At 39.7% G+C, this 12,984-nt stretch overlaps 1 protein-coding gene across 3 annotated transcripts in view; it reads left to right on the top strand.

The window, feature by feature from the left end:
* Window positions 1-12,984, top strand: part of FLT3 (fms related receptor tyrosine kinase 3) — a 126,213-nt gene that overhangs the window by 27,887 nt on the left and 85,342 nt on the right. For 2 of the 3 annotated variants that reach the window (XM_073662474.1, XM_073662476.1), the window contains exons 2-5: window positions 1,474-1,583; window positions 8,216-8,418; window positions 9,843-9,958; window positions 10,691-10,802. In XM_073662474.1, coding sequence (XP_073518575.1) covers window positions 1,474-1,583; window positions 8,216-8,418; window positions 9,843-9,958; window positions 10,691-10,802 — 541 coding nt within the window. The remainder of the gene's footprint in view (window positions 1-1,473; window positions 1,584-8,215; window positions 8,419-9,842; window positions 9,959-10,690; window positions 10,803-12,984) is intronic. The other variant, XM_073662475.1, reaches the window with a different exon arrangement.

Genomic DNA, 12,984 nt, shown 5'->3' with positions numbered 1-12,984 from the left:
ATTCAGAATATTCCAAAAATGAAAGTTAAAATTCTGGTATTCTGGTACAAAGGAGATGTTTTATAAAAAACTAAATAGTGACCCATGTTGCAAGAGTGAGTCAACCACCATAAAGCTGACCCGGCGGCCATCAGTCACTTGCTGCAAATCCAGCTTCAGAACCCCTGCAATAAATTTCCCCTGGAGCAGCCATTGCAGGGGAAAAGTATTACTATATGCCATTTTTGTGCATTTTGGGCTAATATGAGGATTGACCTATCTCCATATTATGCTGCCCTAAACAAAATAGCAAAGTCTAATGAATGATTCACTTCATAGCAGACATATCAGACAAGTCTATATTAGTGAATATATGTCTTCTCCATGAAATAACAATGCTTAGTCATCTGCATTGCACTTTTCCGTGTCATTCATACTAGAATTGTTATAAATTCATGAATAAATTGACAGGTGGGAGTTACAAATTGGTGGGGCAGTGGTGTCACTGTACATTCCCTGACATTGTGCAATCAGTGCTGACAGCATTGAACTGTATGGGAACTTGCCCCTTTTACAAGGAGATTGATAACGCCTAGTTGTCAATTTAATTATAAATTTTCAGGAGATATAACAGCAGACTGGCAGAGTTATGAGAGAATAGGACATGTTATTTTATGGAAAATTTAGGAAGATTTGTCAGGAGTGCTTAAAGGGTATCTGTCAGTAGCCTCAACCCTCCTAAGCCATCTATATGGGCATGCAGGCCATAGGAAGCTGAATAAAATGATACCTTGATCACTGCAATCTAATGTCTTATTCCAGAGAAATCCACATTTTTATCAATATGTAAATGAGCTATTTAGAACTATGGGCCGAACATAGATGTCCCTGAGAATCTTCCCCCTTTTTAAATGAAAAAGGATGTTACCAGAGTGAGACATGTAACTAACACAGAACAGGAGAACTGAACTTTGTGTCATAAACATGTTAACATCTGCAGCTCTCACAGCTCTGCTGTATTGTAACACTATTGCAGCACTGTCTGACTGTGAGATGGAAGCTGAGAGGAGCCTGCAGATGTGTCAGGTATAATCACACACAGCTCTGCAGTGAGATCAGGAGATCAGCCATTACATGTCTCACACTGGTAACTCCTTTTATAAAAAATAACCTCTAGAAGCAGATTCTCAGGGAGATCTATGTCCTTCCCATAGATCTTAAAAGCTCATTTACATGTAAGAAAAATGGATATTTTCTCTAGAATAAGACATCGGATTGCATATATCAAGGTATTATTTTATTCAGCTTTCTACGACCTACATTTCCATATAGACGGCTTATGAAGGTTAATCCTACTGACAGATTCTCTTTAACAGGTTCCCTTCGTCCATGCAAGAAATTTGGTGCTCTATATTAAAAATCAGAGAGAGGTATGGCGACTTTAGTATTGTTCAATGAAATTCATTTGATCTTTCACTGATTTACTTTCTACAGTTGCTGTCCTCTTAATCTTATTTACGGTCACCAAACAAAGTGTGTCGCCATTTGAATGCTATTTAATAAGAAACGTTGCAGACATAGAGGAAACTGGATCTGGATTAAAGGTTGGTATTCATTTTCTGTTGTGAGCCCCTTATTTGACTTTTTAGTTTCGATCATGCTTTCCTTGAAAGGTCATGGAGAAACTATGCCTATTAGCATTACATACCTGGAGATATGAGAATAAAGCTTTCGCAAACCTACAGAATCATCTTAGGCAAATAAAAAAATGTCTTTAAACTATGTACGCTTTCATCACAGTATTTAATTTAAAAGGCACCGGTTTTACTAAATATTTGTGTTTCCCATGAAGTAACAATTCTGAATCATCTTTTCTCACAACACTGCATTGTGCATTCCTCTGTTGTTCCACCTGAACAATTATGACTAAACGGACAACTGGGTGTTACTCCATGTGAATGGGGTCTGTCTCTGCACAGTCTTACACTGTCAGCACCTGATTGGAAAATATCACCCAATTGTCAACTTATTCATAAATTTTTAGGAGGAATAAAACGGGATTGACACAGCACAAAGCTCAAAGAAAAGATGCTCCACTAATATTATTTCACAAAGAATACAAGTATTTACCTAAAGTGGATATGTGAGCTAATTTTACAAAACCAACTTCACACATGATTGAAAAGATCTTTTAGACCTGATGAGGCCGGTGTACTTACTTTGAAAATCCATCGCTGACTTACTGTATAATTGTAACGATTCCACCCCTCAACGCTGAGCTGTCTGTGCAGTGATTGACAGCTCAGTAGTCCAGTCTTGTGCAAGAGCGTGCTGAGCTGTCTCTATTTTGATTGGCAGCTGGACCATAAAATCTGAGACCTGGAGTTGCTGAGCTGTCATCAGATGCTCCCTGTTCCCATAATTGCTCAGCTATTTAATGGAGCTGGCAGTCCCAGATAGCTGTCAGCCGTAGCTTCAGCTAAGTGTGGTTTGTTACTCTGTGCCTTGTATTTTGCTCATTCATGTATCGTTGCCTGACATTGGACCTCGTTCTGACCATCCATCTATTTAACCCCTTTGCTCTGATCCGCTATCCTCCTGGTATTTTGACCTCGGACTATGCCTTTGTCTTTTCCTTCTGTTTATGATGTACCTTCCTGGCTATTGACCTCGGACTCCTCGACTATCCCGACTCACAGTTTGTCCATGAGAAGTGACTCAGCGTCACAATAATCAGAGTTAAAAGTTCAAACTAAGTCTCCCCCTATCGAGCCTGATTGATAGCTCCACAGTGTCCCTCCTCTGTCAGGCTGGATGAGCAGAAGTTAAATACTCTTGGGCTCATGTTCTCTCTCACTCTTTATTTAGACTCATTAAACACTCATTTTACAATCAGGATTTTACAGCCAATCTGATAAGGATTTTCAAAGTAAGTACATTAGAATCATCAGGTCTGAGATCTATTTAATAATGCCTGCAGTTTGTATTGTGGGATCCAGTGATAGATCCGCTTTAACCAGACATGTTGGTAGAATCCTAGTACACATATCATTTGTATACCCCAAAGGGTATGTTCACACAGTGTTTTTTCAGGCATATTTGGAGCGGTTCTGCTTCAAACACGGCTTGTAAAAGGGGTCGGAAACTACCCCTAAGAGCCTTCCTATACATTTCTATGATAAAATGACTTGCTGTTTACATGTTCAGGCTTTTGAGCATCTTTTAACCACTTCAGGTTTCCAAAAACATCAAGCAGTTAAAAAAAAGTGAACGGACCATTCTTTAGGTGGTTTTCACTTGGAAGACGCTTCATACTTTAGGAGTGAATGGTAAGGCCAAAAAAACAGAAAGACGCCTGGACTTCTTTTGGAGCTCATCCAGCAATCTTCAGAGCAGCACCTACAAGCTCTATAGAAAAGAGCTGGTAAGTGCTACCCTCCTTACCTAGGAGACTGACAACTGCTGATAGACTGCAGAGGTACTTGTTTTTATACACTTAATCCCATGTGGTTATTCATTTCAAACCCATAGGATAACAGAGACTCTAGATTAAATTAAAAATGTATATTTTTATTCATTATTCATATTGAAAAACAAGAAACAAAAAATAGAGAAATGACAGGGGACATCCAGGAAAGAGAGATGCAATATATAGCTTGGTCATATCACATTCATATATAGCAAAAAGCGAAACCACCTTGTTCACATGATGTATATTTAAACCAGTACTATAGACATATGTAAACCGATTTGACTAAGTGCAAATGCAAAGTGCAAATTGTGCAATACTCAGTCAATCAATGTAATAATGAAATAAATTAGAGGATGGGGAATCAGACATTTGAATCAATGATCATAAAGTGCTAAGTGCTTATATTTAGAAAGAAAATGCCTGCATTGCCCCATTCCATTAAATAGACCGAAAACAACTGCTTAAAAATATGCCAAGTGACATGGGATAGTTAATATACCTATTGAAAATTGCTACAAACTGACCATATTAACAGCTTTTACCTCTCAAAACCCCTACACCGTTTCGCTGTTAAGCTTCTTCCCGGGGGAGGGGGGGGTATGAGCATTTTGCGAGCAGAAAAAAAAAGCTTAGAAATAAATAAACTCTTTAAAAAAGTCAACAAAAATGGTAACAAACCACTTCAGGAAATGGTTGCAAACAGAATCTTTATGAAAAATATGCAGGAAAAACGCTGGCATTTCCTGAAGCGGTTTGCCCTTGAAAACCATGTAGTTTTTATTCTTCCCACCCGAAAAATGGCAGTGTGAACATGCCCTAAGTGTCCTAATAGTTTGATAATCTCAATAAATAACCAACATACCCAATGCCCAATTGCAACATAAATATATACATGGAGACTCTTCTCTACCTACTGATACTCTAGCATAAGATCTAATGATTTGTAAAATCAGATATTCCATAAAAATACTCACAAATGCCATTTATAAATCCGGTTCCACCCACCGATAAGCAGAAGAAGTTTGGATAACGCCTTTAAAAATGTTTAATTTTTAAAGGGGTTGTCTAAATTTCAGTCTTCAGTAACACTCCACTGTCCTGCCTCCCTGCTTTTCGGGGGGTGGTGCGTTCCTGAAAATTGGCAATTCAGACCAGTAGTTTAGCTGCACCGCTGGCCCGAACTGTGCACTCTCCAGGCAGTATTGCCTCTGCAGTATCAGAGGAGCTCATCCAGCCAGCTTCAGAGTAGCGCTTACAAGCTCTATAGAAAAGAGCTGGTAAGTGCTGCCCTCCTTGCCTAGGAGACTGACCACTGCTGATAGACTGCAGAGGTGCTTGTTTTTACATGCACTTTGCAATTTTACCCATTTAGGAAGTTAAGACAATCCTTTACGTGACCTGCAAAAGAGACTGGTAATCTAGAAAATCTATACTGGCTTCTGAATGTTGCAGAGTATCAATTATCCAGTATCTAAATAAGTATGTATATGGGAGAAATATCAAAGCGCATTGACCAAAAGTGATAAACAATGTAATCTATAATAACCCTACAATTATTTATGATCCCAGCCATAAAGGGATAGATTGCTAATGCTATATAAATCTACAGTGATCAATAGATGCTCCCACACATATCAGCCATTGAGACCTGATGCATTCCTACCAGCTACAAGTAGACAGGAGGAGCAGATGCATCTCATGTTTCTGCGGTTTACGTGTGCAGAATACTTCCTGTGCCTGACATACCTGAAAACAGAATTTGGAAAGCAGAACTGTGACAACCACAAAGAGCTGTAAGTCAGTGCAGAAGTCATTGAGGAACTTGTACACAGGAGATAGCATGAAAGCATGGTTTACAAACAAGTGACCAGAGTTTCCATAAGGAACCATACCGTTAAAGAGGTTATCTGGGACATTGCTTATTTTTTGCTATGGGGCTAAGAACTTACCTGCCTGTTGTGCCCGGTGCCAATCTCTACCAGCTGAGTGGCCACAAGCCGTCCCTGTCGACGATTCTGCGGCTTCTTCTGACGTCACGTTAACAGAGCAGCTTCTTTTTTACTACTCTGCTCTGTTGATGGGGGGTGACTGCTGATGTCAGGCTGATTGACAACCGGCTCCCCACCTTCATCAGGAGTGTGGCAAATTAAAACAGGAGGGGTTTTGTAAGAAGTCACCGCCCAAAATGTCACAGTCACAGATCAAGATAGATGGAAAAAATAACAAGGCAATAAGGACTATAATTCCTCTACTGCTAGGGAAGAAGAGTATGCAAGCACCTCAATGTGTGTTTCACCAACACTTGGCTTCATCAGGAGTGTGGCAAATTAAAATAAGGGAGGTATTTATAGGAGGCTTACCTGTGCACAGCAAATCCGCGCACATACTGATATGATGGCTGGCTCCATCGGGCTGGTGCAAAATCCCACACCAAGCGTAATGAGCAGAGTAATCAAACACCAGGCGACAGACAAAACAAATCGCACCATCAGACAGCATATGACAGAAGCCCAACTGTGCTGGATAAAAAGAGGACAAGCTCAGAACATGTGTAGCATAAGGCATGCAAAACAGGATAAAATAGAAATTATTATAACAGAATAATCACAAAATGATCGATTAAATTCTTACTAATAAATAATATGATTGACAGAAAAAGCCAATAGTAATATATAGATAAAAATAAAACACTGAATAATAAAAATAAAAGAACAAACTGGTAATACAATAAATTAGTGATAAAACAAGTGGAATTCATAAAGTGAAACCAAATTAAGCAAGGAGTGAAAAAAATATATATCACTCAACATAACTATACAATAATATTGTGATTTGTAAAACAGTATAAAAGAAAGTGCAAGTGCAGTATATCCAAAATGGTGATTTGTAATACAGTATAAAAGAAAGTGCAAGTGCAGTATATCCAAAATAGTGGATAAGGGATGACATAGTACAACAGATGAATAATAAAAAAATGGACAGTTCAAACTGTGCGGGGACACACCCTTAATTGGAAACAACCAGTAGTCAATAAGTTCAGAACTTTGTAGGGAGAATACCAGAGAAACGGCACAATGCAGATATATAAGGAAAGATGCTTCAAAATGATATTACATGAAGAATGTAAGTATTTATTAAAATAAACATGTCAGGTCTTAAAGAACCTTACAGTGTACAGACCGCAATGTCCGGAGTGGCCACAACAGTCAACAGCTTCATAGGCATCCATGTGGGACGTGTGAAACCAGCCTCAGGAAAAAAAGAAAAAAGGACGATTATTTTGACCAGACTCTGATCAGAGTACATGTGAAACCAGACTCAGGAAAAAAAGAAAAGCGGACAATTATTTTGACCAGACTCTGATCAGAGTACGTGTGAAACCAGACTCAGGAAAAAAAGAAAAGCGGACAATTATTTTGACCAGACTCTGATCAGAGTACATGTGAAACCAGACTCAAGAAAAAAAGAAAAGCGGACAATTATTTTGACCAGACTCTGATCAGAGTTTTAGCAGAGTGTGGTCCAATTTCTTCACCTTCTCCTATTCCATCAGAGTGTGGTCCGATTTATTCACGCACTCATAGACTTGCATTGCTTATATGACCCTTGGATCAATATGGGACATGTCTCTGCGACTTTCCGGGGGCCGTTCGGTCTGTGAAAAATCACGGACATGTGAATGTACCCATAGACTGTCACAGGTATGACTGCTAAAAGTGAAAACTACGGATAGCACTTGTACGAGAAAATCGGACGTCTGAATGCTGTTTTATTCTAAAACTTTTTGAGATCAGCTGTGCAACATCCCTGGCACTGAATGAATGAATGAATGTAATTATGCCAATATTTGTAGTAAAGTAATACCAAGTGTATAAAAGTTGTCATGGAATTTTTTCCAGTACCAACCACTTTTTCATTCGATTTCCAGACCATGAAGAGTAACAGATTTACTAGATGTTCTCCGTCACTGTTTTCTTCACTGAATCACCAGGTGACAATTGTCACTGTTCTGTAGGCTGCATTCTCCAACAGTCCAAGCTTAAGAATTCAGAATAATCTGCATTATTCCTTTATAGTTTTACTCAGCTGGTACTATATTGTTCATAATTTATACCCCCCGCCCGTCATTATTGACAATAATTTTGGTAAAATTTTGGAAATCTATTAAAGATCTTATTAAGGTCATTGTTCTTCAGGTACCCCTTCATCCTAAATTTTATTTACTCTATATCCCACCATCTCAAATCAGTCGTAAAACCCGACAACTTTTACCTTACATGACCAGTACTGCTAGATGTTTGATAGTATGTAAGTGGAGATTGACTCTACCTCCATGAAATACCGAGTTACCCATGCGTATACAGGATGTGCGAGGCATGGAATATCTCACAGCCCTATTAAAGGACACAACCCACTGCTTTGAGACAGTCTGGACCCCCTGGGTACAAAGAGACTGTTAATGAACATGGTTATGAAAAGTAGGTTATGTAGTAGGTGTCAAACTAGAATTGCTCTTCATCTCTTCTCCCCCCTTTCTTCCTTCTGTGTCACTGTCTTGTCCTATCCCGTTATTGTCCATGTTTAATTGTAAGAGGTGAATTCTTCAGTGTTGAGTTTACTCTTCGTTACTGTAAATTAAGTCAAACTATGCAATAGTGTTTGCTAACATTTTGAGTTTTATGATGTCATTCTGTAATCCTATTTTTGGAAAAAAAAATATACAAATTCAGTTTTATAAGAAAAGCTAACACTTTTACTTTACAGAATTCCACCTCCCATAATAACGCTACAAACCTGAACTGTTTGCGGACATCACATAACACTTACAATGCAGCGATGAGCGTGGAAGTGAATATTTTTGAATCGGCAAAGTTGAAAGTTCTTCAGAACATAAGCGAGATGGTGACTAATGTCTGGTTTCTGAAGAAGGACAATATCTCTTATGTTGTGAATGGTTCTGAGTGCAGGTAAGGTACATGGTGGTCAGGTCATACATCCTTAGTGAACACTAAAACACATAAGAAATGTAACTGCCAATAAACTCTACTGACAACAGTAACCTCTAGGAGCCACTTTGGTCACATATGCCCTCCAACTTTTTATTTTGTAAACCTTCTCGATAAATCAGCTTCCAATAAGTTTGCCTTCTGCTATCACTGTTGGATCCGCCGGTACTGTGGTGGCTCTATCCGACCCTGTTTCAATGGGATCGTCAGACAGTTTACCCTAATGAATGGTCAGTTTAAGCGATCACATGTGCTGCAGTGCACGTTACAGTGTGGCCAGGGAAAGCACAACTTATAAGGACTCCAAATGATTCACACAACTTTTAACCCTTACCAATATTGCTAATTTTTCAAAACACATGGCCCGTCGGGAAAAAGAAAGAGTTCAACCTGCACTATCTGCTGGCTAAAGTCAGTCCTAATCAGAACAAATGCAACAAAAAAAGGCATTGAAAGTCTTCCATCATTGGAACGGAACAGGAAAATCATAATGTCGGACGAGATCAAACGTGGATCGGAAAGGGTTAATGCTGATGAATCCATCTAGTTACTAGAATATGGCATCGCTTTGTTACCGGTGGAGGTCTAGCCTCTGGCTTCCCCACCAATCCTTAGCACTAAGGGCTTCAGAAAGGGTTTAGCATCATGGCTCCTTCACTTCTGTGCACCACTTCCAACAATTGGCTGTGCAGGGGGGGAATGGCATAATGCTAAATCAGTGCTGTGGCCCCTTCATTCTCTGGATCAGTGGGGTCCCCTAGGGGCCGGATCTCTGCTAACAGCAAAATGGTGAAACGTCTCAGCGATATGTGTATCAGATGTGAGTAACCATTAAAAGCATATGCTAACTATGTTTGTATAATGTATGGACAGAGAGGTTAGAGTGCCATGTTATTCACACTGCATAATGAGACTTGTAAAAGTGGAAAGTTTTTTTTTATTTGCAATATTCTAACATTGCAAAATTAGATACACAATGAACAGTCCATATTTTTTGCTATATGGAGTAATAAGATTTATGCAGCAAAATTTGTGCTAACAATTTGGCCTGCACCAAATTAAGGTTATTTTGGACAGTTTGAATATAGACACATACTTGCTTACAGAGAATTTGTGGGGACAATTGACTATATTTATGACAACTTGAAGGCAGAAGTGCTGTGGGTATTAGACAATTATTAGTTTTTAATGATTGCAGCAACCCAGGTAACGTGATGCAATTTGTTCTGTACTAATATATGAATGGGCAACATTAACGCCATGTGATGAGTGGAGGGGGGTTATTTTCTGGGGGTCTTCATTGTTTGTTAAGCAGAAGTTCATCACGATGGATATTCATCACTACAGGTAATGTAGCATTGACCAATCATTTTCCTTTATTTCAGTAGCCATATTTGTTTGGAACTGGTAAGAGTCACTGGAAAACAAACGGGAATATATGAACTTTTGATACAAAGTGAAAACTCCAACTACTCCATATATTTTGAAGTGAAAATAAGAAGTAAGTAAACTACTACGGAATGACTAGATTGTAAGCGCCAAAGTACATATTGTCAGGTGACTAGCCTGTGCCAAAACTTTATTCTCAGAAAGTTTCTTCTCCAAAATAAAAAGTCTATTCTCAGAAAATGTGCTTCCTCATGAAGATTCGCATTGTGTGTGCAGTCTCATTACTGAGGCCGGAGATCACTAAGTGCCCGGGTTTTTATATTACTGCCAATTACTGTATTTTGTGTCAGCCCATGTAAACGGGTCATTACACTATCACTGATCGACCTGTATGTTATCGATCTGCACTTGCAAACGGGCTAAAATAGTCAGGTGTAAAAGAGCCTTCATTCCCCGATAACATATCACGGAGCACCACTGTACTGCACATAGCTCCACTTTTAATATTGGTTGTGTTTGCTATGGTAGCTTTGTCTCAATTGAGGCTGAATTAACATTTGACTTGTCATTTCCTTTTTTTCTGTTCCATTATCGGAGCAGATAACCAAAATAATGGAGTGCCAGACTTGTCACTTTACACCAATGATGCCCAATGGACTCTATTGACTTGTAATGGGAAACATAGAGCTTTGTTGTAGTTCACGTCATTTTCCTGCATAGAGGAGCGCTGCCTGCTGCATTATTCTTCCTGTGAATTATGATAGAATCTGAAATTGTGATAAAGCCTCCGATGCAGAGGTCAACCAAGGCTATGAAGTCAAATGTGATTTATGTTCTTTTTCAGGCAAACCAAGAAAACCTTATTTTACACTTACGTCAAGCTATGTGAGCTGCTTTTCTGAAGCTTATCCAAAACCTGTTGTATTTTGGATATCATGCACTTCACCTGATGAGAGGTAAGAGTATATTCTGCGTGACAAAGTCACTTGTAAAGTGCTGGTGGGGAGATATGTTTCCCTGAGGTTATTAGCTTCAGTGAATTAAAACCGTTAAGTTTCCTCCAGCATGTTATTTGCTGAGAGGGGTTAATCCACCATTTATTAAAGGGCGTGTTTTTATGAGAACAACCATAGAGCGGGTGGGAGGTTCTTCTCCATATCTCCACCTCAGGGTGTGGTCTGGGGTTTAAATACACGGCCTGCTGAGGCATTAGCTGTTCAGTATCTGGAGAGACTTGCTCCAGAGAGGAGCTTGCATGTGTTGTGCTGAACCGTGTGTGGTTAACCCTGAGTGGCCGCACCCCGGCCGATATACGGACTGTGCTGTATCTTTTTATTTTGCTTTGCCGTTATGCCGAATGGACTGTGTTTACTTATGAACTCTAGGTTGTTTTATGATGTTTTTAATAAACTAACGAGAAACTTAAAGAGACAGTGTTCCGTGTCTACCTGCGTGTACAGCCGAGCAAGCCGGTTTGCCACATCTGCTGCAACATTTAATTTAGCTTATTCTGTGGTTCTGCTGTTTTTTTAAAGCAGTAAAAGTATGTTAAAGTGGTTGTGGCAGAAGGTATATTTACATATAATATCACTTTTGCAGATAGATTAGTGTCTGTCCATTCTAGCATTATATCTTCTGTGTATAACGGCCATGACATTTATACCAAATCCATTCCTGACATTTTTTAATAATGCTGCAGACTACAGTATTCAAAAACATCTGGAACCCTGAGGCAATACAACAACAGTGTGAACAGAGCCTAACAATGTTTTTTATACTGATACTCTACTCCACCTCTTCTGTCTGCATAGTGTTCATCACTTTTAGGTCTTCTCTATTTCTAGGCCTCCAAAGCTTGTACATGTATACCACTTTTACATCTCCATCAATTCTAAATCGCCATCACCTCTGCACTTATCACTTTTACACATATATCAAGATCTCCATTGTCACTACACCTACATCACTTCTAGATCTTCTTCACCTCTACATCTTTTTCAATTCTACGTCTTCACTTCTACACCTATAACTCTTCTAGATCTCCATAATTTCAACACCTCCATCACATCTAGATCTTCAGTACTTATAGATCTTTAATGCTTCTGCACCTCTACCACTTCTAGGTCTCCATCACTTCTAGATCTCCATAGCTTCAACACCTCCATCACTTCTAGATTTCCAGTGCTCCTAGATCTTTAGTAATTATTGATCTCCAATGCTTTGCATCTTCACCACTTCTAAATCTCCATCCCTTCTAGATCTCCACAATTTCTACACCTCAATCACTTCTAGAGCTCCATGATTTTACACCTCCATAACTTCTAGATCATAATCAGCTCTACACCATTATTAGTTTTATACCCCCATCACTTTTAGACTCCATTACCTCTACATCTACATCACTTCTAAATCTCCGTGACCTCTACACTTCCATCACTTTTACACCTTAATCACTTCTACACCTCTATTACTTCTACGCATCCACAGGTTCTACATCTTCAGTATTTCTAAACATTGCTTCTGCACCTCCACCACTTTTACACCTACATCTCTTCTAGATCTCCATCACCCTACATCTTCTCTTCATTAGTGTTGAGCGAACATGCTCGACACTGCTCGGTACTCGCCCGAGCATCACGCTACTCGGGATGTTCGGCGAGCATCGAGCATTTCCGGGTTACTCGGGCGGGAGCTCGGGTCTCCGCCCTGCATGTTTGGCGCTCTTTACAGAGCCAATGAACATGCAGGGATTGCCAGCCAGTCACTGTAATGCTGCAGCCATGTTGGTTGTGGGCATTACAGTGATTGTCTGGCTGCACAGCGTCACCTCGAGTATTTAAAACGGGGCGCCGCCATCTTGGACACAGTCGCTCTGGATTAAACAGTGTAGGGACAGCGCTGCTGATTTAGGGAGAGATATAAACTGCGAAATAGTTAGTGTAGGGTCTGTAAAGGCTGCCAGAACAAACAAACAGTCCTTTTCAGGACTAATATCCATCCCAGATACCAGGCAGGCAGGCTGTATAGGAGACACAGTGGTTATACCAGCAAACGCTGCATTACAGTCCTGTGTGCTCCTGTTGCTGAAATTGCTGGACTTAGCACCAGGTGTCGGGGGCCAGGAAAAATCCTTTTTTT

Source organism: Phyllobates terribilis, unplaced genomic scaffold, assembly GCF_046119375.1.
Source record: "Phyllobates terribilis strain yellow unplaced genomic scaffold, ASM4611937v1 Scaffold_2__4_contigs__length_985480577, whole genome shotgun sequence".
NCBI classification, from domain to species: domain Eukaryota; kingdom Metazoa; phylum Chordata; class Amphibia; order Anura; family Dendrobatidae; genus Phyllobates; species Phyllobates terribilis.
The sequence above is the reverse complement of the archived record's forward strand: the minus strand, read 5'-3'. Positions and strand labels throughout refer to the sequence as shown.